This window comes from Hyperolius riggenbachi, chromosome 1 (genome assembly GCF_040937935.1).
Source record: "Hyperolius riggenbachi isolate aHypRig1 chromosome 1, aHypRig1.pri, whole genome shotgun sequence".
In the NCBI taxonomy this organism is placed as follows: Eukaryota; Metazoa; Chordata; class Amphibia; order Anura; family Hyperoliidae; genus Hyperolius; species Hyperolius riggenbachi.
This window is the reverse complement of record NC_090646.1, coordinates 104669455-104695108: the sequence shown is the minus strand read 5'-3', so window position 1 is coordinate 104695108 and position 25654 is coordinate 104669455. Positions and strand designations below refer to the sequence as shown.

The 25654-nt window shown below is 45.5% G+C and overlaps 1 protein-coding gene across 1 annotated transcript in view; it reads left to right on the top strand.

The window, feature by feature from the left end:
* Positions 1–25654, top strand: part of LOC137557929 (uncharacterized) — a 259888-nt gene that overhangs the window by 30162 nt on the left and 204072 nt on the right. The window contains exons 3-6 of the mRNA XM_068271708.1: positions 8199–8296; positions 10790–10855; positions 14653–14724; positions 23158–23249. Coding sequence (XP_068127809.1) covers positions 8199–8296; positions 10790–10855; positions 14653–14724; positions 23158–23249 — 328 coding nt within the window. The remainder of the gene's footprint in view (positions 1–8198; positions 8297–10789; positions 10856–14652; positions 14725–23157; positions 23250–25654) is intronic.

The following is a 25654-nucleotide window of genomic DNA, read 5'->3' as shown; positions in this document are numbered from 1 at the left end:
CTTTAACAGAAAGGGATCCTAGTATTATACTGTTATAGTTTATAGTTGTGCTTTTCTCATTTCCCCCCCCTTCTTTTTCTTCTTTTCCCTCACCTTTCAGGCTCGCTGGGTGGTGATTTGTTCTTTTTCCACCTTTTCTTTTACCTTTCCTCTCAGCAACAGGATCTCTGATAAACTCATGTACAATACACTAGATGTAGTGTATATTTATGCTGTGCAAGTTTCATTGATAACTCAGGGATATGTTGCTCCATAATAATGTTGCTGCTTTAATAACTTCTTGAAAACAATATTAAGAGAGTTACATTATGACCAGAGTTATTCTAGTTTCAATAATTATATTTTTTTTGTAAAAAACAAAATGTATGAAAACATTGCATATAAAGCTATGTTCAAAAAGGGGTCAGCATGAAAATACAATGTGAACTGTGGCATAGAAGTGCAATAATCTAGAGGCAAAACAGGTTTAAAAAGGAGAAATATAGTTATCATGGGACTGATGCACTAACCAGTGGAGACAGCACACGACAATATTACCGATACTACCACCAGCAGTGTGCCACGAGTTAAGGTGGCCACTAACGATCCAATCTTTTTCATCCAATCTTACCATTTCCATGTAACATAAGGTAGCTGCCTGAAGCATCCATTCAGTATATTCACTCAATTTACCCTTATACTACATAGGTTTGGTAAGATTGGATGAAAAAGATTGTATCATTAGTGGTCACCATTATGCTGTTAGCGCGAGCCCGCAGCACTTGAGTAACGCAAATTTTGCTACGGCAACCTACATTAAAAATATGCATTACCGTAGCAATGCTTGCATTACTTGAGTACTGCAGGTCATGCGAGTAGCGCAACTCAGGGTACACTGCTGGCGGTAGTACTGGTAATATTGATATTGTGTGAAGTATAGCATCATAATTCAATAACAGAAACAAAGTAAGTCTAAGTAACTGCAACATTGGGATTATTTTCTAGTCTACAGTTAGGCAGATACGGCTTCATATCGTTTATTGCAAACTGTTTTTGTTAGTAGCAATAGCGCTTCCTATCACACTAGGATGACTAGGAGGTATCCCATTCACAGTGAAAAGAAAGCAGTATGTCAGTGAGAAGAAAAGTGCTTATTGAGCCACCTAAATATTCAGGGTCTGTCATTAACCTAACTTGGTCTATCAATAACTGGGGTACTCAGTAAATGCTAAAACTGATCTAAACAGTTTAATTTTCCTGGTTATTTCACAATTTAAAGAATAATATTTTCAATTTGCCTCTCTAAACTTCACATAGTCAGCCAGGACAACTTAAAGAGAAACCGTGACTGTAAAGGATAGTGGAGATATCGCCGCATGGCCAAGCGGCATGGCGGCTATCTCCGCGTATTAGCCGGTGGCCTCTGCCACGCAGCTACATGCTGCTGCTTTGCCTGGTCCTTCTAGTGCACATAGATTGAGAGCTACGCACGTACGCGCGCCAGGTGACAGGACCTTTATGCAAGTAAAAGGGGAGTCAGCTGATCAGCCGGTCAGCTGACTCCAGTAGTGCTCCGGATTGGCTGAGTGGCTGCGGCAGCGCTGTGGAGCGCTCTGAGTATATTTAGGACTTGCCTGTCAGTTGCTGGTTGTCTGCTGTTGCAAATGCTAACGTGTTAGCACTCAGACCCTAGTCAGATCATACAGTGTGCTAGAACCAGCTGGAGCTGGGGATCCACACTTAGCCAGTTTCCGTTGATAGCTTAAAGTACTAATCGCATTGTGTTATCTGTAGAGATGTCGCGAACCTCCGATTTTTGGCTCGCGAACCTTCGCGGAAGGTTCGGTTCATGTAAAAGTTTGCGAACCGCAATAGACTTCAATGGGGATGCGAACTTTGAAAAATAGAAAAAATTATGCTGGCCACAAAAGTGATGGAAAAGATGTTTCAAGGGGTCTAACACCTGGAGGGGGGCATGGCGGAGTGGGACACATGCCCAAAGTCCCAGGGAAAAATCTGGATTTGACGCAAAGCAGCGTTTTAAGGGCAGAAATCACATTGAATGCTAAATTGCAGGCCTAAAGTGCTTTCAAACATCTTGCATGGGTATACATCAATCAGGGAGTGTAATTAGAGTTCTGCTTCACACTGACACACCAAACTCACTGTGTAACGCACCGCAAACAGCTGTTTGCGTAGTGACGGCCGCGCTGGACTGGTGTGTACCGTGGCCAGAGTGTAGGCCGTGGCGTTTTTCAAGCCCATATGGTCGCCGGGCTGTGGTAGCTCAATGATAGAACAGTGACTGTCCAGCTGATCAAATTTGGTCTGACCACAATGAAGCAACGACCTTATTATCTTTTGTGTGCCACCCCCACCCGAGACACTCAAATAGCCGGCGGTCATTGCTTCATTGTGATACGCAAGACCCTTCACCGCGGCAAGGTAATGATCATGAAGGGGGATGGGCACATGTACATTCCTTTTGTTTATTTGTTGCAGCCGCCCGCAGTGCAGCCAGAAAAATTAGGCAGGCATGTACACGCACCAGAAAAATTAGTGTAGCGGCCGCTGCTAGCAGCGGCCTTAAAAATTCAGGAATTCGTCTAGAGTCCTGGACCCTGTTGGTGGTGGCGGAGAAGGCAAGCGGCCTGTAGGCAGAGATGCTGTGTGTGGGGACTGACTTAGTCTTCGGTCGTGCAGTAGCCCTCCGGGATCCATTCCTCATTCATTTTGATAAAGGTCAGGTACTGAACACTGTCGTGACTTAGGCGACTTCTCTTCTCGGTAACTATGCCTCCAGCTGCACTGAAGGTCCTTTCTGACAGGATTCTTGCGGCAGGGCAAGAGAGAGGTTGTATGGCAAATTGGAACAGCTCTAGCCACAGGTCAAGCCTGTGCAACCAGTAGTCCAAGGGTTCATCGTCGCTTTTCGCAGTGTCTACATCCACACTCAAGGCCAGGTAGTCAGCTACCTGCCGGTCCAGGCGTTGGTGGAGGGTGGATCCGGAAGGACTATGGCAAGGAGTTGGACTAAAGAATGTCCGCATGTCCGACATCACCCTGAGATCGCTGGAGCGTCCTGTCCTTGCCTGCGTGGACTTGGGAGGAGAAGGGTTACTGCCAGTGGTACCTTGATTGCGTTGTGCAGCCACATCACCCTTAAACGCATTGTAAAGCATCATCGACAGCTTGTTCTGCAAGTGCTGCATCCTTTCCTCCTTCTGTTGAGTTTGTAACAGGTCCGCCACTTTGTGCCTGTACCGAAGGTCTAGTAGCGTGGCCACCCAGTACAGGTCATTCGCCTTGAGTTTTTTGATACGGTGGTCCCTCAACAGGCTGGACAACATGAAAGAGGATATCTGCACAAAGCTGGATGCAGACCTACTCTCCATCTCCTCTTGCTCTTCCTCAGTGACGGGACGCAACTCCTCTTCCTCCCCCCAGCCACGAACAATACCACGGGAACGTGGAGCAGCAGAAGCCCCCTGTGACGGCTGCCGTGGTTGTTCTTCTTCCGCCGCCTCTTCCTCCTCCACAGAAACACCTTCCTCATCACCATCAGTCGCTGATGGTGCCCTCAGCGCGACTCACCAGTTTGGTCACCTCCTCAAAGGGCTCCATGGCCCTGCATGCATTTCGCATCAGTGTCCAGTTGTTGGGCCACAACATCCCCATCCTCCCAGATTGTGTCCTTGTACTGTAATGATACAGGTACTGGGTGACGGCTTTCTCCTGGTCTAGCAGGCGAGAGAACATCAGCAGGGTGGAATTTCAGCGAGTCGGGCTATCGCAAATCAGGTGTCTCACCGGCAAGTTGTTTCTACGCTGAATGTCCGCAAAGCGTGCCATGGCCTTGTAAGAGCGCCTGAAATGCCCACACAACTTCCTGGCCTGCTTCACGACATCCTCTAAGCCTGGGTACTTGGACACAAATCTTTGCACGACCAGATTCAGCACATGTGCCATGCAGGGTATGTGTGTCAGCTTTCCCAAATTCAACGCAGAAATGAGATTGCTGCCGCTGTCACACACCACGTTGCCGATCTCAAGCTTGTGCGGGGTCAGCCATTGCTCCACCTGTTTGTTAAGAGCAGCCAGGAGAGCTGCTCCAGTGTGACTCTCCGCTTTCAGGCAAGACATGTCTAACACTGTGTGACACCGTCGTACCTGGCATGCAGCATAGGCCCTGGGGTGCTGGGGCTGTGTAGCTGGAGAGGAGATCGTGGCACCAGCCAAGGAGGAGGAGGAGGATGACGACAGCAAAGAGGTGGCAGCAGGTGGAGAGGAGGTGGCTGGAGGCCTGCCTGCAAGCTGCGGAGGTGTGACAAGTTGGTCCGCTGCGCAGCCACGTACTCCCTGCTTGCTGCCATTGGTCACCAGGTTGACCCAATGGGCTGTGTATGTAATGTAGTGGCCCTGCCCGTGCTTGGCAGACCAGGCATCCGTGGTCAGGTGGACCCTTGACCCAACGCTCTTCGCAATAGATGACACCACTTGCCTCTCAACTGCACGGTAAAGTTTGGGTATGGCCTTTTGTGAAATATAATTGCGGCTTGGTATCTTCCACTGTGGTGTACCAATGGCCACAAACTTATGGAATGCCTCCAACTCCACCAGCTTGTGTGGTAATAGCTGGCGAGCTAATAGTTCCGCCACGCCAGCTGTCAGACGCCGGGCAAGAGGCACTTGTCCCTACATGAGAGTTGGCCTTTCCACAGCTCAATTTTTGCTGGCAGAGACAACAGATGGCTTTGCTCCGATCTGAGACACACATGTTAAAACATTTCCAAACCGCTAAGCCCCCCTGGGGTGATGCCGCTACGGTGGCATCAGCAGCTGACGTTGAAGGGCATGTTGGCTGGCTGTCTATAGCTGGCGATACATGGCGCCGGACACTGCCCCCAGCTGTTTCTGAGGATGAGCTCCCTCTGCTTCTATCATGGAGTTGTCTCCTCCTACTCCTCTCTGACTCCCCCTCTGAACTGTCCCCCTGGTCATCTCCTCTACCAGGAACATACGTGGCTGCTGTATAATCATCATCATAATCCTCCTGCCCAGCATCGCTTTCCTCAACTGCACCAACTTCAGGTGGTTCATCATCCCCCTCCTCACACGATACGTCCATACTATCACCACCTAACTCAGACGTATGAGGTGGTGTACCTGCACCTTCTTGTTGTTGTTGCAGTAGTGGCTGGGAATCAGTGATTTCACCACCACCACCAAATAACTCCTGCGAAGTGTCAAATGCAGCGGATGTGGTGCTTGTTGTAGCGCTGGTGGCTGCGGGAAATGAGGTGTTCTGTGTTAAATAGTCAAGCACGTCCTGATCTTGGGAAGTAATGACATGCGCCTTCTTCTGAGCACTGTATTTTGGGCCAGGTCCGCATGAAATCACAGCAACACCACCTCGCACAGACCTGCCGGTGCCTGGTGGCCTACCTCTGGGTCTGCCTCTACCTCTTCCTCTACCTGGTTTGTCCATTTTGTCCATCTCGGGGGGATGCTAGGTATATGCAGTGAGCTGGGTTCACTCAACACAACAGGTAGTTAGATGCAGTGAGCTGGGTTCACTGAACAGTAAAGGTACTTTGATGCAGTGAGGTGGGTTCACTCAACACAACAGGTAGTTAGATGCAGTGAGCTGGGTTCACTAAACAGTAAATGTATTTAGATGCAGTGAGGTGGGTTCACTCAACACAACAGGTAGTTAGATGCAGTGAGCTGGGTTCACTGAACAGTAAAGGTACTTAGATGCAGTGAGGTGGGTTCACTCAACACAACAGGTAGTTAGATGCAGTGAGCTGGGTTCACTGAACAGTAACGGTACTTAGATGCAGTGAGGTGGGTTCACTCAACACAACATGTAGTTAGATGCAGTGAGCTGGGTTCACTGAACAGTAAAGGTACTTAGATGCAGTGAGGTGGGTTCACTCAACACAACAGGTAGTTAGATGCAGTGAGCTGGGTTCATTGAACAGTAAAGGTACTTAGATGCAGTGAGGTGGGTTCACTCAACACAACAGGTAGTTAGATGCAGTGAGCTGGGTTCACTGAACAGTAAAGGTACTTAGATGCAGTGAGGTGGGTTCACTCAACACAACAGGTAGTAAGATGCAGTGAGCTGGGTTCACTCAACACAAAGCTAGGTATATGCAGTGATGAGGTGGGTTAAGTAAACACAACAGGTACTGAGTATATGCAGTACTGGATAGTACAATGTGCAGCTCCCTGTTACACGCACAGGTAGTCCCTGAATGTGCCGGGCTGCTGGCAGTGGCACACACACTATAAATTAGCAAGGCTGTGCATGCAACAAAAGTGTCAGTTTGACACACAGAAAAAAAAAAAAAGTACAGGATGAGCTCTGAAAAGGGCTGTTGAGGGGTGCTATAAAAGCAATAATAATCAGCCAGGAGAAAGCTAAGCAGCCAAGAACCTAACTAATCTGTCCCTAGAAGAACAAGTCTGCAGCAGCTGTCCCTAGTCTGTCTCTAGCAGGCACACGAGTGAGGCTAATGGCCGCCGCAGCCTGCCTTATGTAAGGGGGGGGTGGGGCTCCAGGGCTTAGTGTAGCCTGAATGGCTATAATGTGCCTGCTGACTGTGATGCAGAGGGTCAAAGTTGACCCTCATAGTGCATTATGGGGCGAATCGAACTTCCGCAAAAGTTCGCCTGCTGCAGGCGAACGCGAACCCCCAAAGTTCGCCTGGAACCATTCGCAGGCGAACCGTTCGCGACATCTCTAGTTATCTGTGTTCTATACCTTAGACTAGATCCCAGGTGTTGAAACCAAGGACTTCACACCTAGACTAGGATATTGCTATATTGCTATTGTTTATCTGTTATAACCTTCCGCTTCCTTGACTACTCTCCTGTTTGCTGATTCGGTACCTCTGCCTATCTGATTACTGTTGCCGACTCTGCCTGTACCTAACCTTGAATCAGCCTTCCGTCTTTGTACTTTATCAGTCCGTACGTTGCCTACCCTGCTAGTCTGACCTTCCTGTCCTCACTAGTGGGCCTAGCCATTAGCGAGGAATCTCTAGAGCTGTCACCTACTCCTTAGGTGATCAGCCTTTGCAGCACTGTCTGTAACACTTGCTCATCAACTGTCCGCTAGCTGCAGTAGAGTCTTAATCACCTGCTCCTCAGGTGATCAGCCCTTGCAGCACAGTCAGTGGCAGGTGTCCACTGGCTGCAGTACAGTCTGAATCTCCTGCTCCTCAGGTGATCATTGGCTATAGTGTAGTCTTAATCACCTGCTCCTCAGGTGATCATCCTTGCAGCACAGTCAGTGGTCCCTGCTCCTCAGCTGTCCACTGGCTGCAGTACAGTCTGAATCACCTGCTACTCAGGTGATCCTCCTTGCAGCCCAGTCAGTGGTCCCTGCTCCTCAGGTGTCCACTGGCTGCAGTACAGTCTGAATCCCCTGCTCCTCAGGGGATCCTTGGCTGCAATATTGTCTGAATCTCCCGCTCCTCAGGAGATCTCCTCTTCTCATTACTGTTGCACCAAAACACAATCCCACATTGGTTGCCCTGTGTCTAGCTATACTAGTATTATTGGTGATTCTGCAGATCACCACATAATCAGGTATAGTATCTGTATTATTGGTGATACTGCAGATCACCAATAATCAGAAAATCTTTGTTGCTGACATCAATCGTTACAGTGACCAAGAATTTAACTTCCTCCCAATCAGTAGCCGATACCCCCTTTCCCATGAGAAATCTATTTCTTTTCTCAAACGAATCATTGGGGGGCTCTGTATGGCTGATTTTGTGGTGAAACCCCTCCCACAAATGATGTCAGCGCCTCACAGCTCTGAGGTCCTGACATCACACTGTGGGAGCCTTGTTGCATTGCGGGAAATAACAGCTGCTTACAACTGCCAAAAAAGCAAGCAGCAGATACTTCCAGTGACATCACCTTCCAGCAGTAAAAATGTCACCATGTGATAAATGTCAGAATGTAAATCAGGAAAGATTTTACAATGAGCAAACACTGACTAAATCATTTATACATAATTATTGTAAAAAATAAGCACTTTTTTATTACATTATTTTCACTGGAGTTCCTCTTTAAACATAATACAGAAACCCTTTAAAAAATTCTGGGTATTAGATGTGGCATCAGAAAAAGCTAACATTATCTTTAGCATAAATAAAGCTCAATGTATGCCAATTTCTTATCCTGTTTATTCTGTTCTTTAGGAAAAGGAAAAAGTTTCATCATGAACCTTCTGTTTCTCATGACATCTGATAATCAAGAGGAGTATTCTAAAAACAACAGCGCTGTACACCTGCCACAGGTTTGCTGTTATGAACTATAATCTTATTTTACTTAAAAAGACTTAAAGAGAATCTGTATTGTTAAAATCACACAAAAGTAAACATACCAGTGCGTTAGGGGACATCTCCTATTACCCTCTGTCACAATTTCGCAGCTCCCCGCCGCATTAAAAGTGGTTAAAAACAGTTTTAAAAAGTTTGTTTATAAACAAACAAAATGGCCACCAAAACAGGAAGTAGGTTGATGTACAGTATGTCCACACATAGAAAATACAACCATACACAAGCAGGCTGTATACAGCCTTCCTTTTGAATCTCAAGAGATCATTTGTGTGTTTCTTTCCCCCTGCATCTCTCATGCACTGAAGTGTCAGGCTGCTCTTTTCTTCCTGCAAACAGCTTTGCCCTTGTCTGTAATTCCTCACTATGTGAAAGCCCAGCCAGCTCAGAGGACGATTTATCCAGCTTGTAAAAGATAAGAGAGAAGAGAGAAGCTGCTCTAATCTAAATAATACACAGGCAGTGTGCATAGAGGGGCCTGGAAGGGGGAGTTCATAGCAGAACCACAACACTGAAGAACTTGGCAGCCTTCCAGACACAGGCTGACAAGTCTGACAAGAGAGAGATAAGTTGATTTATTACAGAGACTGTGATAGTACAAAGTGCTGCAGTAAGCCAGAACACATTAGAATAGCTTTTGGAACTTGTAGGATGATAAAAAACAGGATGCAATTTTTGTTACGGAGTCTCTTTAATGCAGTATTCATAGCGTGATTTACATTAAAATAGCTTATTTTAAATCAGCTCTGTGATTTTAATAATAAGAATCCTGTTCATGTTTAGGTAAAACCTGTACATCACAATCCCATAATGCATCAGATATCTGCAGCCATCAAGTAGAGGCATGGGCCCCTATTCAATCAACATTGCTTTTGAGTTTTCTCATGAAATGTTTTCACGTCTTATAATAAAACTAGGTGACCTAAGTCCGTTTAAAAACGGGCTCAAGGTCTCTTCACGCCACCACCGTGATGGTGTAATGGTGTGATGGTGTAATTTTTTGCAGTTTTCAATGTTTTAGAGCAAAAATATTATTGTAAGGCCCATACCACTTTAAGCCCTCAGCAGGCAAGGAAGTATCGAAAATAAGTTTGATATTACTATGTTACCGACTTTTTAGTACTTTTTTTGTTATTAAGTGCTTGAAATTTATTTTGTAGATGAGATACAAATTTATCTCCCAGAAGAAATCTCAGGAAAAACGTTAATTGAATAAGGACCTACAGAAAGAAAACCATGTCACACCACATAGACTCTAAACGCATAGTTACAAGCAAACAAGGAAATACTTTAAATAAGATTGATAACACTGTTTTTTTCGAGGGGGGGGGGGGGAGGGGGGGGGGAGGTTGGCAATTTTACCCTTGCTTTGTTTTTCAGGCCCATTAGATCCTACATAGGGAGAAACATGCCATACCACCTGGACTCTAAAACCATATCTATGATTACAGGTGCTCTACTGGATATCTGTGATCATGTGGTTTATGCCCCACCCAGTTTTCCATCCATCTGCATTTGCTGCCTGTTAGTCTAGCTAGTAAGTGTTCTGAGGTGATAGTTTTTATGAGGATAAATAAGTGGTTTCAACTGCTGTGTGGGGCTTATTGTACATTTTCAGGATGTTAAATAATAGAATTTAGTACAAAAATGTCAGGCATGGACTAATACGTTCTGACCAAATAGTGAGCACTAGGGGATGAGCGAGCGAAAATCGTAAGTTCGATCACCCTGCAAATCAGGCCTTGCTGGCTTTGCAAACATTTTTGAGAGCAAGACCTGGTAATAAAGAGGAGGTGCACCAGCAGACAGGTTATCCTGCAACACTTACCATGGGCCCGGGGGTACATATTTTACATAGAGGGGAACTGGCTTGGGTCTGTTGGTCATCGGGAAATTAAATACCACTACCACCGAGCCCTTTCCTGCAAGATCTTCCCTGCATACCCTGAACAATCGTTTTGAATGATTTCAGCTGGAAATAGCTTTAAATAGGCCGGCCCGCTGCAGAACTTATCTTTGCCAGATCTCATCATTATGATCGAATTGGCTGGATATGAATGCTGTAAATTGAGTAATATATGGGTTGTATGCAACACCTTGAGGATGTTGCATCCTTTCTCTTACATCACTTCTGTTCTACTTTTGTATTGCTTCAGACCTTGTGCTGTGCCTTGAATCTTATAATTATGTTGCTAGTGGGTTCTATTCTACTTGTGGTGAGAAGTGCTTCCAGACCTGATTGTTCTTGTACACCAAAGCTATCATCTCCTCTAGCTGTGCACCTACAGACGAAGAGATTTTACAAGTGTTCAATACTGTGGAATAAAATGTATCTGATTCTGATCTAGCGCAGTTTAGTTTTTGTCACCTATCACTACTCTATTACAGTAAGAGATAATACATCATGAATATGACAAAATTACGATTTATGTGTGTTATGCTCTGATATGCAGGATTTTCCAAACAATGTGTCATGGAACCAGCTAATGAAATCTGATGTCACAACTCTTCCAGATGTGGTAATGCTACTGTTTGTCATTTTTTTTCTTTTGTATGGCATGCTTTGTTTTATTGATTTGTTCAAACTCTGTGAAATGTAATATTTCCGAAACAGCACGGAGAATAGATTGGCTGGGCTCATTTTTTTTTTAAAGCATCCTTTTTTTTTTAAAGAGAAACTTTATCATTGTTTCCTACACTTTAACTAATTTTACTTTTAACTCTGCAGGAACAGGTAAGGAGTACTCATGGGGGTACATATATTCTAATCGATTATTTTTGATAGATCTGACCTGATTTCTGATTGTTTTTCTGATAAATTTTCACTTCTTTACAAAATTGATCAGAAAACCGATTGGAAATAAGATCAGACCTGTCAGAAATAATTAATTCGACCCGTCTGACTGGATATTGCTTGGTGTGTACCTGGCATTGCAATTCCCACCACCAAGGATCTATCATCAGTGCATGTTGATAGCTGCCACCACCTCTCATGGAGACTCAGGTGCTCACATGGGAAGTGAAATGTGCACATTTCAGCTACCGTATTTTAGTTTTTAGCTATTTTGTTTTTTCAGTAACAAGCTTTTGGTTTCCTGGTTTACAAGAAAAACCCTGATGTCTTATGATGTTGAGGTTTTCCAAAATGTAACCTAGTATTCTGTAGGACTTCTGTCATAAGTAGGGGCATGTACAATTTGTGCTTTGCAATAAGGCCCAACACAGGGGCGTAACTAGGAACCACCGGGCCCCCCTGCAGAAATTCTGACGGCGGGAAGCGGGCAGGAACACATGCCTTCCTGAGTTCCACTGCGGATGTTTCTCTCTCTCTAGTGTCTGACGCTATGTTTATACAGGAAATAACGTCAGACACTAGAGAGAGGAACATCCACAGTGGAACGCAGGAAGGTATGTGTTTCTGCCCGCTGCCTGCACAGATACTGAGAGCTCTTTCACACTAGAGCCCTTTTTCTGCGTTTCAACGCAAAGTTGATAGTTTGCATTAACCAAGGTAAAATGAAAGTCCATAGACTTTAATTTTACCCTTCACACCCGATGCTGCATTTCGATGCATTGTGGTACGACACACCCGGGAGCTTTCTATCATCAGGAACAGGCGTTTTCCCGTCTGGTTAATTAATTACTACCACCGCTGAATTGCGTGGCACCGCAGATTCCCGATGACATGCCGCAGGCTATTTAACACTTGCAGGAAATGGCTCCTACGCGCCTTGTCTAATATGAAAGAGGCCTTATTGATGCTGGAGGGGAGCGCCGAGGGGAGAGCCCAAGGTGAGGGAGGGGAGGGACCGTCCCCCTCCCCGCCGATGTCTGGCCATGGCTTTCACCTCATGCTGCGACCCTTCCAGCCCCCCAAAACGACCCTGAGCGGCCTGCCCCCCCCACCCCTTCCCCCACGTGTGCAGGGGTTGTAGCCCTTATTGTTACGACCATGGCCCAACAGACTGAAACATTGTCTACAAGTTGGACTGTACAGCTCTGAAAATATACTAAGCTATAGGTGAGTACATCAGCATACCTGTTACAAGTCTGAACAGAGGAACAGGATTTGACCACAGTTTGCAGCAATACAGACCAGGTGCAAAATAAGGTTTTATTGCAAAGCAAAATAATGCAAAGCATGCATACAAACATAAATGCAAATTAAATGCAAAGCACATGCACAGCACACGATAAACAGACTTCGAACAACCAGAAAGCACAGTGAACACCCTATCTATCAATTTAAAAGGCAATATACAACATGCGTATATGTACAATCATACACAGTATCAAAGGAGCATAGGAGGAGAGCAGGGTCAGCAACAGGTAATCATATAACGCATGGAACCAAGAATAGGGCAAAAGCAAAATCTCAGAAAGGATAAACAGAGTTCGGCAACAGGGAGACAAAGACAGATTTCAGGAGGAGGAACAGGACCAGGACTCAGGCCTGGGAGCACAAAGTTCTGGCCACTGGCTGGAGCAGAAGGCAGTCCTTAAATATTATAGGTAATTAGTGACAGGAAGCAGCTGGTATGGTGCTTCTGCAACATGATCTCCTGAACCACCTGTAGGCCGTAACTGAAACTGCAGTCTTACAAGGAACTTAAAGGGAACCTGTAGCAAGTAAAATTATTTAAAATAAACACATGATGCAGCTGTAAATGAATATTACATACTTACCTCGCCGTCAGTTCCTCAGAATCTCAGAATTTTCTTCTTACAGTGATCCCTTCCAGTTCTGACAATATTTTGTCAGAACTGAAATATACCAGTTGCTGTTAGTTATATAGCAGCTGCTGTCAGTTACAACTGAATGCGCACGGTAATGTCCATGTTTCGCTATAGCTCAAGTGGGCGATATTACAGTTTAACAGTGTGCTGAGCAGGCAGCTGTTATGGGGTAATGGCCATTTTCAAAATGGAGGACTGAGAATTCCATTGATCACAGTGGACAAACAAGATGCAAGAGAGGAGAAAGAGATTGAGGAGTAGACTACACAGGAGGTAAGTATGACCTGCCTATGTTTATTTTGACTTTTCAGTTCAGGTTCTCTGGAAGTCCTTGTAAGAGAACAGCCACCTGCTGGTGGAATTCAGAAATTCAAGGCTACTCAAAGTCCACAGAGCCCTCTGCTGGTGGCATAATGAAAGACCCTGGCAGTCCATGCTAATACTGCCACCAGCAGGCAGGAGAAGGCCGTGCATGTTTCCTAACAATACCTAAATGTACACTTGGTTTTAAAGGACGTAAATTAATGTTTTGCATAATCCACTCATTCTAAAGTGATGCATTAGGATCATATGCACTCCTTAGGGAAAATTAGTGGTGTGGTTTGGCTAATGTACTTTGATGTCTACTAGATAAATGCATAATACCTGGATTCTGATTACATGAAATATGTTAGATACTAGTAAAGATGATTTCAAGCAGAGTTTTGTATTTCAAAGCCTTCTGGAAGAGCTTATTTAAATCATGTTACAGCTTTTCTATGTCAGTTAGGCAGTCTTGCCTACGTGGTCGTCCCCTCCCCACTTGGTCTTCTCTAAATGCCTTCGCCTCTTTCCCTTTGTCTCTAATACACAGGGAGCCCATTTTTACCACTGAAATCATTACTGCACACAGGGCTCTAAAAGGGTGCTATTGTTTGTAATTGTTTTTGTAAATAATCCGGTATCTAAATTAGAAAGCCCTAAAATTGAATTTACAGCTTCCAGTTTCAAAGACCTTTAACTCTATGATTAATAAAAAGCCTAGGCTAGGCCTCAGTATACATCAATATATAACTATAGGAAGAGTTTCTGATGCTAAAATCAGGATATTTAAAGTGAACCTGAACGCTTGCACAGGACAGAAGGAAACGTTGAGAAATGCACCCTGTATGTATTTAGAGAGTTTAGCCTGTTTAATTCCCCCTCATTTGTGACTAATCACAGGTTTTAATTTCATCCTTCCCTGTGTCACATGACTGCCTATAGCAGATAAGCAGATAGGTCCATTTGAAAGCACAGGCTGTTAGCAATATGTCTGCTTCCATGAATCAGGAAGTAGAAAGTGTGCAGATTTAGTTTAGGATTTGTATCAGCTGTAACAAATACATGTTTTTTGTTTAAAGGTTATTGTGCTGTTGTGTATCTTTTAGGGAAGAGAGGAGTTCTAAGTTCAGGTCCACTTTAATGTATAAGTAGGTATCCTGACTAATGTACTGCATTTTAGTGTATGTCGTTACAGTTCAATTGAATCAAGAACATAAGTTACCAATAACACCATACTGATGGTCAAAGTAAACATACTGTTAAACTTATCTTTTAGATGAAAGATTTTATTAAGAACAAGAAAGATGACTTCAGGAAGCCTGTTTGCTATCTGCTGCAAAATGATACGGTATGTACATTATCTTTGCTAAGCTTGGACTGAACTTCACAGGTTCTCTTTTATTCTTTTTTTGTAAATTGTAAGTTAGGAGATTTTCCAACATACTACATTCAGGTTAATTATTAAAGTAAAATTGGCTTAGGTGCATTTTATGTAGATTTACCCATGGATGATTCATCAGCGTGCCACTTTTCACAGTCCTCCCAGAACGTACATATGGATAAAAAGGGTTCCCATTTACAGGGTTGGTCTCTCTGCACAGAATATATTGTAGATCTCCCTCTCTTCTCTTTAAAGGGGCACTATGGTGAAAAATTGTAAAATTTAAAATATGTGCAAACACATACAAATAAGAAGTACTTTTTTACAGAGTAAAATGAGCCAAAAATTACTTTTCTCCTATGTTGCTGTCACTTACAGTAGGTAGTAGAAATCTGACAGGTTTTAGACTAGTCCATCTCTTCATGGGGGATTCTCAGGGATTTATTTATTTTAATAAGCACTTAGTGAATGGCAGTGCTCTATACAACTGCCAAAAAACTGTGTAGGGAGCAGGGAAGCTGGCCAGCATTATTGTTTAAATCCTATGTAGGGAATATCTTTATAAAGAATAAAAGCCTTGCTGAGAATCCCCTATGGAGAGATGGACTAGTCCAAAACCTGTCACTTCTGTCAGATTTCTACTGCCTACTGTAAGTGACAGCAACATAGGAGAAAAGTAATTTATGGCTCATTTTCACGTATTTTTCTATACTTAAAATTTACTATACTTGCAATACAACAAGAGACTTTACCCCTACCATGCCTATATTGCTATATGGCAACGCGAAAGTCCACGTTGTGGTAGTGTGTGTGCGCTCTCTGTTTGACTCTATAAGTATAAAAGGCCAAAAGTATTCGGACTATACAGCAGGCTACATGATTCAGCCAGAAAACTGAATGCTGTTTTGCAACAATTGTGTTTATCTTAATGAACTGGTTCTAAATTTGGATGGAAATATATTTTCTTCTGATTATGAGATTTCTGGATGCTTTGGAACTTTATAACTAATTAGATATTCAGGACTTATATCCAAGGTGGCTCTATCAGAACAATTGAAATATATGTACTTATGCAGGCCCTATAAATTATGGTTTCAGAAATGCAGTGCAGCATGTATATAGGCTTTGTGAATCTTTGCAGCATGGGGGCTTTTTGTTATCGTTACCTGTAGTATTATTGTGTGCCAGCGGACCCGCGGCTTAGCATACGCCACATAAGAGTGTAGCGGGCAGGAAGGGGGTATTGAGCACAGCGGCAGGGAGGGGGGTCGGACCCCCCCTTCCTCACCTGGGTGCCCCATCTGCACTCCCCCTCCAGCTTAAGCTCAGCAGCAGCAGCCACCGCTATTAGTAAGAGGCGGGGAGGGGGGTCGGACCCCCCCCTTCCTCACCTGGGTGCCCCATCTGCACTCCCCCTCCAGTTAAAGCTCAGCAGCAGCCGCCGCTATTAGTAAGAGGCGGGGAGGGGGGTCGGACCCCCCCCCCTTCCTCACCTGGGTGCCCCATCTGCACTCCCCCTCCAGCTAAAGCTCAGCAGCAGCCGCCGCCGCTATTAGTAAGAGGCGGGGAGGGGGGTAGGACCCCCCCTCCCTCACCTGCGTGCCCCATCTGCACTCCCCCTCCAGCTTAAGCTTAGCAGCAGCTGCTGCTGCGCCTCTATTTGAAAAGGGCGCCTGGAAAAAGGGAGCCTGGTGTAGCCCATATATGTCAAATTTGGCTACAAAAAGGACGCCTGGTGTAGCTCATGTATGTCAAATTCGTTTACAAAAAGGGCACCTGGTGTAGCCCATGTATGCCAAATTCGTTTACAAAAAGGGCACCTGGCGTAGCCCATATATGCCAAATTTGTTTACAAAAAGGGCACCTGGCGTAGCCCATATATGCCAAATTCGGCTACAAAGTGCGTCTGATGTAGCCCATATATGTCAAATTCTTCTACAAAGGGCGCCTGGTATAGCCCATATATGCCAAATTCGGCTACAAAGGGAGCCTGGTGTAGCCCATATACTGTATGTCAAATTCTGCTACAGAGGGCGCCTGGTATAGCCCATATATGCCAAATTCGTCTACAAAGGGTGCCTGGTGTAGCCCATATATGTCAAATTCTGCTACAAAGGGTGCCTGGTATAGCCCATATATGCCAAATTCTGCTACAGAGGGTGCCCAGTGTAGCCCATATATGCCAAATTCGGCTACAAACAGCGCCTAGTGTAGCCCATATATGTCAAATTCTGCTACAAAGGGTGCCTGGTATAGCCCATATATGCCAAATTCGGCTACAAAGGGTGCCTGGTGTAGCCAAAAAAGCTAGTTTTAGTTTATAAAAAGGATGCTGTTATAGGCAAAATTTGTTGGGCTATAAAAGGGCTCTAGATATAGCTGAGAAAAGTGATTACTATGACCTAACTTCTTCCTACTCTCCCACAGAACCCTCCCCTGATGGTGCGTAACCCTAACCCCTCCCTGGTGGTGCCTAACCCTAACCCCTCCCTCGTGATTACTATGAGCTAACTTCTCCCCACTCTCACACAGAACTCTCCCCTAACCCTAACCCCCCCTGGTGGTGCCTAACCCTAAGACTCCCCTGGTGGTGCCTAACCCTAAGACTCCCCTGGCGGTGCCTACCCCCCCCTGGTGATCCCTAACCCCCCTAGGTGGTGCCTAACACTAAGACCCCCCCGCTTGTGTTGCCTAATCCTACTTCCCCCCCCCCCCCCCTGTATCCCCAAATAAAAAAATCGCAGCTATAAAAGGGCGCCCTTTTGTAGCAGAATCAAAAACCCAAAAACCTTGTAGCCGAAAACCTTGTAGCTGAATAAAAATTATGGGCTACAGTAGGGTGCACTTTTGTAGCCGAAAACATTGTAGCCGAATGAAAAATATGGGCTACAAAGGGGAACTCTTTTGTAGCTGAAAACCTTGTAGCCAAATAAATATGGGCTACAAAGAGCGCCGTTTTGTAGCCGAAAACCTTGTAGCCAAAAAAATATGGACTACAAAGGGCGCCCTTTTGTAGCTGAAAAAATATGGGATACAAAGGGCGCCCTTTTGTAGCCAAAAACCTTGTAGCCGAAAAAATATGGTCTACAAAGGGGCGTCCTTTTGTAGCTGAAAAAATATGGAATACAAAGGGCGCCCTTTTGTAGCCAAAAACCTTGTAGCCAAAAAAATATGGACTACAAAGGGCGCCTTTTTGTAGCTGAAAAAATATGGGATACAAAGGGCGCCCTTTTGTAGCCAAAAACCTTGTAGCCGAAAAAATATGGGCTACAAAGAGGTGCCCTTTTGTATCCAAAAACCTTGTAGCCGAAAAAATATGAGCTACAAAGGGGCACCCGCTTGTAGCCTATATCAAAACTCGGGCGCCCTTTTCACCACCTTGTAGCCCATATTTGCAGAAATAACATTGATGTCTATGGAGGCACCCTTTTCATACAGGCAGCTCAGGCGCCCTTTTCAACTGATCCCGCTGCCGCTATTAGTAAGAGGCGGGGAGGGGGGTCGGACCCCCCCTCCCTCACCTGGGTCCCCCATCTGCGCCCCCCCTCCAATTAAGCTCAGCAGCAGCCGCCGCCGCTATTAGTAAGAGGCGGGGAGTGAGGTCGGACCCACCTCCTCACCTGGGTCCCCCATCTGCGTTCCCCATCCAGCTTAAGCTCAGCAGCAGCAGCCGCCACCGCTATTAGTAAGAGGCAGCGGGCGGGGCAGATGGGGTTCCTTACTTGTTGTGCTGGTGGATGGGGAAAAGATGGCTCATGGCTGGGTAAAGATGGCCTGTGGCTGGTCCCTGGAGTGATGTGGAGATGTGGATGGAGTCTGAAATTAGAGCCGATCAGATGGCTCTGCTGCGTCTGCCCACTGGAGAGGTCACCTGTGAACAGCGAACCATTCAGAACTAAATACCACTATGTGCCAGTGGTGGCACTGCTCTGACGGCTCTACTGTGCAAAAGACTAGCTTGAGACAAGCACAGCAAGTGTGATGACAGAAAAACATGTGTTGTCAAAAAAAACATACGCAGACAGAAACAGAGCCACGGCACCCCTGGGAAGTGTCTGTGGCGCACCAAGGTACCATGCCACCCAGTTTGAGACTGTTGTATACAGTTAATACTGTTTTCACCATTGCCTTTTAATAATTAACCATTTAGCAATTTGTGCACAGCCCTAACACCTTTTCGATTGAACCCAATTTCTACATCAGGAGCTCTCATATTGAGCCCTTGAAGTACATTTAATGCCACAGTATAGCAATATTGATTTCTATAGCATGGGATAAAATGAGGATTGCATTAATTAGCCAGTCAAGATGTTGTGGTTCAAGATGTGATTTTATAGGTTTTAAACTACTTTTTAAAAAAAATTAGATTTGTAAATAACATTTTTGCTATTCCATGGTATCTTTTAACTTTGCATGTTCTTTTTCTGGAGTAGAACTAGGAATATTTTAGAAATGGTATATACAGTAGCAATAAAAAGTATGTGAACCCTTTGAAATTATATGGATTTCTGGCACACTGTTTAAAATACATTTTCAGCACTCTTGAATTGAAAAAGTACCAAAAGGTAGGTGAAAAAGTACTATCAAAATTATTGTTAGTATTTTCATGCTTGCTGGTGGCTTAAAAGTAATGTTATTGATAAAGTCTAAGTTAGGAGAAAACCTAAAAGAAAGTGGTCATTGAATAAGGGCCAGGGACTGTTATTTCATCCGTAACCTGATTGCTATCATTGAAGGAAAAAATGAATTCCCAAGTTTATCAAGAAATTTTGCAGGAGGACTTAACCCCTCTGGTGGTAATCCCTAACTGAGCTCGGGCTGAGATTTATGTGCTAGGAGCTGTAAGCCCAAGCTTAGTTCGGGCTGGCCCAAAACTGACGTGTGCTGTCTTTTCCTGGGTCCCCCGGGTGATCAGCAGAAGATGGGTGTTGCAATAGGACAACGACCCAAAGCATAGAAGTAAATCAACAACAGAATGGCTTAAACAGAATAAAATACACCTTCTGGAGTGGCCCAGTCAGAGTCTTGACCGCAAATCGACTGAGATGCTGTGGCATGACCTGAAGAAAGTGATTTACACCAGACATCCCAAGAATATTGCTGAACTGAAACAGTTCTGTAAAGAAGAATGGTGAAAAATTACTCCTGACTGTTGTGCACGTCTGATCTGCAATTACAGTAAACATTTGGTTTAACCACTTTACCCAGGGGCGCTTCTTGCCACAGGCAGTACAAGCAGCTGCCTGCAGCGCTGTGCCAATCAAAAGGCGCATTTGCGGCCACCTGTCCCTACTGCCATGTCATTTATTTTGTCCCCCCTGTCTGTGTTCCTCTCGGCAGCAGCAGCCAGCTTGTTTCTATGCTACACGTGCGTGTAGCGACACTTCCGTCTCCCCTCCGCCCTCTGGCGCCAGCCGTCCAATAAGCAGAGGGGAAAGCTCTGCTCCAAGCCTCAGCTTTTGTAAGCAGCCACAGACGTAGTGTTTACTGCGTGTGGCCGCGCTCCCTAACCCCGCCCACCACCAGTCAAGCATGGAGGTTATGCCGATCTGGATGCTGCTGACCACCTGAAAGTGGCCAGTCTATGCCCCCCTGCATCCCCCCTGAAGGGGCATCATTCAGAGCAGAGAGAGGTGAGCAGGCAGATGGCAAAGCTGCAGGCTGTGCTCGGAGAGGAGAACACAAGGCTCTGCAGAAGGTAGTCTGCCTTATTTATATAAGGTGCCTTGCATTTGTAACAGGGCTGAAAAGTTCCTGTGTCTGAGTGCCCTGTGATTGCCCTGCTGGACTCCATCCCCCTCTTCCTCCCTCCTCTCCCCCTCCCAGTGCTTCAACATGCTCCCAGTGTGCTCTCTGTCAAACAAGACTACTTGTGGTGAGACACATCTGTCTCTCCCTCAATCACTCTGTCTCTCCTCCATTTTCCTCCTCCTTTCCACCTATTTTCTTCACCACTCTCCTTTTCATGTACTTTCGTGACACTCTCCCACTTTCCTGGTATGTCTCTATTATCTGCTACTGTCTCTCTCTCTCTCTCAGGGGTGCCTGATCCACCAGCCTCACCGACCAAGCGGTTGCGTGAGGTGCTGTCAGTTTGTGTCACCTGAGGCGCAGCCATATTGTGTGACCCCCATGGTTCGGTGCTTGCGGCGTCTAATAGACGCTGTGCCAAATTGATGGCCGAATCCCGCAGCTCACCTCAGCCTGCAGAGTCTTCCGCCAGGCAGAGCAGGGCTACAGGAAGATGGTGTCCGAAGCCCTGCACTGGAGACTATTTGTGTCTCCGGCGCAGGGCTTTGGGCTCCATCTTCCCGTAGCCCTGCTCTGCCTGTGTTAGCGTGGGACTTTCACAGCGGCTGGCTGAAGGGAGATGACTCAATGAGCTGTGCGCTGGGAGAGGCGACTTCTGCAGGCTTTTTTTTTTTTTTTTACAGGTGCATTATTTATTTGTGAAACACTGCCCATATTATGATTGTTTTCTAGTGAAACATTGAAGCATTACGATTATTTTCTAGTGATAAATTGCTGCATTATGATTATTTTCTAGTAAAACATTGCTGCGTTACGATTATTTTCTAGTGAAACATTGCTGCGTTATGATTATTTTCTAGTGAAACATTGCTGCGTTACGATTATTTTCTGGTGAAACATTGCTGCGTTACGATTATTTTCTAGTGAAACATTGCTACATTACGATTTTTTTATGGTGAGACATTGCTGCATTATGATTATGTTATGGTGGAACATTGCTGCATTACGATTTTTTTATGGTGAAACATTGCTGCATGACGATTTTTTCATGGTGAAACATTGCCGCAGTACGATTATTTTATAATGAAACATTATTTTCATGAAGGGGGTGGACGGGAGAGGGAAGGGAACCACGGGGGGGGGGGGGGGGGGGCGCCACAGGTTTTATCGCCTGGAGTGACAAAATGGCTGGAGGCGCCCCTGACTTTACCACCAGGGGTGTAAAAACACGTACCGCCCCTGGTGGTACCGCCGCTGTCTGTGCGCTCGTGCACGCCGCCGCCGCCCACTCGCCCGGAGATCAATGAACGGGAAAAACCATTCCCGTTTGTTGATCTCAGCCCCCCCAGCAATGATTGGCTGCTTCTATGAGAAGCAGCGCGATTATTGTGATTTTCCCAGCCTCACTGTGCTTCCTGTAAGCGTACTTCCGGACGCTTACAGGTCGCATGAACAAAAAATTACTGTGGCCATCTTGTGGCCAAATAGTAAAACTACATCCAAAAATTTTTTTCATAAATAAATACCTAGTTTTACATTATAAATTAACTCATTACCTCCCACACGCCCCATTTTTTTTTTTTTTGTAATAAAAAGAAAAAAAATGACAATAAGAAAAAAAATACATAAATAGTTACCTTAGGGACTGAACTCTTTAAATATTTATGTCAAGAGGGTATAACACTGTTACTTTATAAACTATGGGCTTGTAATTCGGGATGGACGCAAAACTGAAAAAATGCACCTTTATTTCCAAATAAAATATTGGTGCCAAACATTGTGATAGGGACATAATTGAAATGGTGTAATAACTGGGACAAATGGGCAAATACAATACGTGAGTTTTAATTATGGAGGCATGTATTATTTTAAAACTATAATGTCCGAAAACTGAGAAATAATGAATTTTTTCTGTTTTTTTTCTTATTCTTCCTGTTAAAATGCATCTACAGTAAAGTAGCCCTTAGCAAAATGTACCACCGAAAGAAAGCCTAATTGGTGTTGGAAAAAACAAGATATAGATCAGTTCATTCAAAACTGAAAGACAAGTGTGACCTCTACCTTACAACAGCTAATGTAATTTATAGAGAAAACTGACAAATTGCGCAATATGTCAGGTTTTTTTTCTGCGCGCGAAATCTGCATTCAAGTGTTACCTAGCTCATTGATTAACATAAGTTCTCAGTTGAAAACAGTTTTTCTGTGCAGAAAACGCGCACGAAAGCCGACAAGTGTGACCCCTGCCTCATAGACGATTGGAAGGAGCGCTGAAAGGTGAGAATTGTTCTGGTGGTCAAGTGGTTAAGTTATTGCTGCCAAAGGAGGTTCAACCAGTTATTAAATCCAATGGTTTAGATACCTTTTCCACCTGCACTACATGGTGTGTTCTATAAAAACATGGAAATATTTAATTATTTGTGTGGTATATGTTTAAACAGACTGTGATTGTCTATTGTTGTGACTTAGATGAAGATCAGATCACATTTTATGACCAATTTGTGTAGAAATCCATATAATTCCAAAGGGTTCACATACTTTTTATTGGTACTGCACATACAACATTGTAAATTAATATACTGCATATGAGTATATTCTGTGGTTTCATATAAAAATAACGAGGTTACTGTTTCACTGTGTTTACATTTCTAGGATACTGAAGCATCACTGGAATCTTTCAAAAAACTTGACAGCTATTTTTCTGAGAAGAGCAGACTGGACTTGGATCCCTATGTTCTCTCACAGTAAGTGTGACTCTGAGGTCATTCATTGTTGGGATACATTTTTGGGAGTGGGACACAATATTATATGCTTAGTTTACAATATTTGGAAGAAGAATTACCTCATTTACCAACTAACAAGACAGCAGAGTAATGCTTATTATAATATTTCAACAAGAATCTGTACAAGAATACAGTAAAACCCCTGTTATCCAGAACTCAGTTAACCAGAAGTCTCAAGCAACCAGAAGAAAAATGCTGGCCTCCCTTATACAGTAACTAGGCCTAAGGCCCATTTAAAAATGGGCGCTAGGCTCTTGCTGCATAAGTCGCGTGCGCTGTGCGCATCTCACACACACGCCTTGGGCTTCCTGCAGCTCACTATAGCCCGCAAGGTCCCCCAGCGTCCTCTTGGCCCCTCTTCCGGTCCCGCTGGCAGCTCCAATTGATCAGCGACTTCAGCCTGAAGTTCCCTGTGCACATCCCCGCTGCACACGCAACACATCATCGTGCTGGCCAGTGGGAGAGTCCTTTACATGCGCGGTTCCATCTTAATCACCCATGCGGGGCAAGCATGGGTAACTTCAGGCCAAAGTTGCCAATTAACGGAGCTGCCAGCAGGACCAGGAGAGGAGTCAGAAGAATGCCTGGGGGACCTTGCGGGCTACATGGGGCTGGAGGAAGCCCCTAGGCCAAATTCCATTCTTTGCCTTAGTTCAGGGTGCCTTTAATACAGAGGTTATGATAGGTATACAGTGTGGAGTATAGTACTGATTTTTAGCTAGGTCTATTTTTTTTATGCCAGGTGATAAGTAGCTTGCAGATGGGAGCTACTTATCTTGACATCACGCAAGGATTACCGGCAAATCCTATTGCCGTCTTCCTTCGCGCGATGGATGATCGTTAGGGTGCATTACTCAGGCAAAAACCTGAGTGATGCTCCCTTTTACTGGGCGATGGGGAGTGAGGATTACGCTGTGGTGCTTTCCTTCAGCACCATGGCCTCACTCCCCACACATGCGCAGATTATATCACTCAAGCGAGTTATTTTCCGCTTGGGGGGGTCTTACGTTAAATAGGATTAGGCGATGTCCCCATCGCCTAAATTAACCCCCTCGCCTCCCAGGTACAGTATATCTACGCTCTTTTGAACTTCATTTCCCCGCCCAGAGCGTAGATATAAACACCCCCGCTGCTACCGCCGCTATCCGCACTCCCGCTCGCACGTGCGCATGCTCCTGCGCTCGTGCACGCCGCCACCCCCTCGCCTGGAGATCAATGAACAGGAAAAACCGTTCCCGTTCGTTGATCTCAGCCCCCCAGCAATGATCGGCTGCTTCTATGAGAAGTTTCCCAGCCTCCCTGAACATCCTGTAAGCGTACTTCCTACGCTTACAGGACGCATTCACAAAAAAATAACTGTGGCCATCTTGTGGCCAAAAAGTAAAACTACACCCAAAAACATTTTTCATATACAAATACATTATTTTACAATATAAATTAACTTATTAACCTCCCTGGCGGTATGGACGAGCTGAGTTCATCCAGCAAAAACTTGCAAAAAATGTTAATGACGAGCTGAGCTCGTCCATGCCGACAGGGAGATTTCCTGTTTCTCTGCCCCGCCGGCTGCATTTTTTTCTTATCAGAGGGATTCCCCAGGATGGCTGGATGCCTGACTGCACGCTGTGGGTAGCGATCTGTGCTACCCAGAGCGTGCAGAACAAGCATCCAGCCACCCTAGGGAATCCCTGGGCATCCAGCAGAGCAGAGAATGTGCGTTGGATCCCACTTGTATGTGGAGGCTGTGCTGGCGGGGGATCCCCCTCTGTGCGGGCGGGGGGAACCCCTTTATATGGTGGCTGTTGCGGGCAGGGGATCCCCCTCTGTGCGGGCGGGGGGATCCCCCTTCTATTGTGGCTGTTGCGGGCGGGGGATCCCCCTCTGTGCGGGTGGGGGGATCCCCCTTCTATTGTGGCTGTTGCGGGCGGGGGATCCCCCTCTGTGCGGGTGGGGGGATCCCCCTTCTATTGTGGCTTTTGTGGGCGGGGGGATCCCCCTCTGTGCGGGTGGGGGGATCCCCCTTCTATTGTGGCTGTTGCGGGCGGCCTATCCCCCTCCTCCCCCTCCCTCCCGATGTCCCCCCACCCGATCTCCTCCCCCCCCCCCTCTCTAAGCCCATTGAGTAAATAGATTTACTCACCGAGGGCTTTCTCCAGCGACGGCAGCAGCACTTCCTCCTCCATCTCCGAAGTCCTGGTCTCTGTACAGTTACATTACGAGGCTTGGTGACGTCACCAAGCCTCGTAATGTAACTGTACAGAGACCGGGACTTCGGAGATGGAGGAGGAAGTGCTGCTGCCGTCGCTGGAGAAAGCCCTCGGTGAGTAAATCTATTTACTCAATGGGCTTAGAGAGGGGGGGGGGGA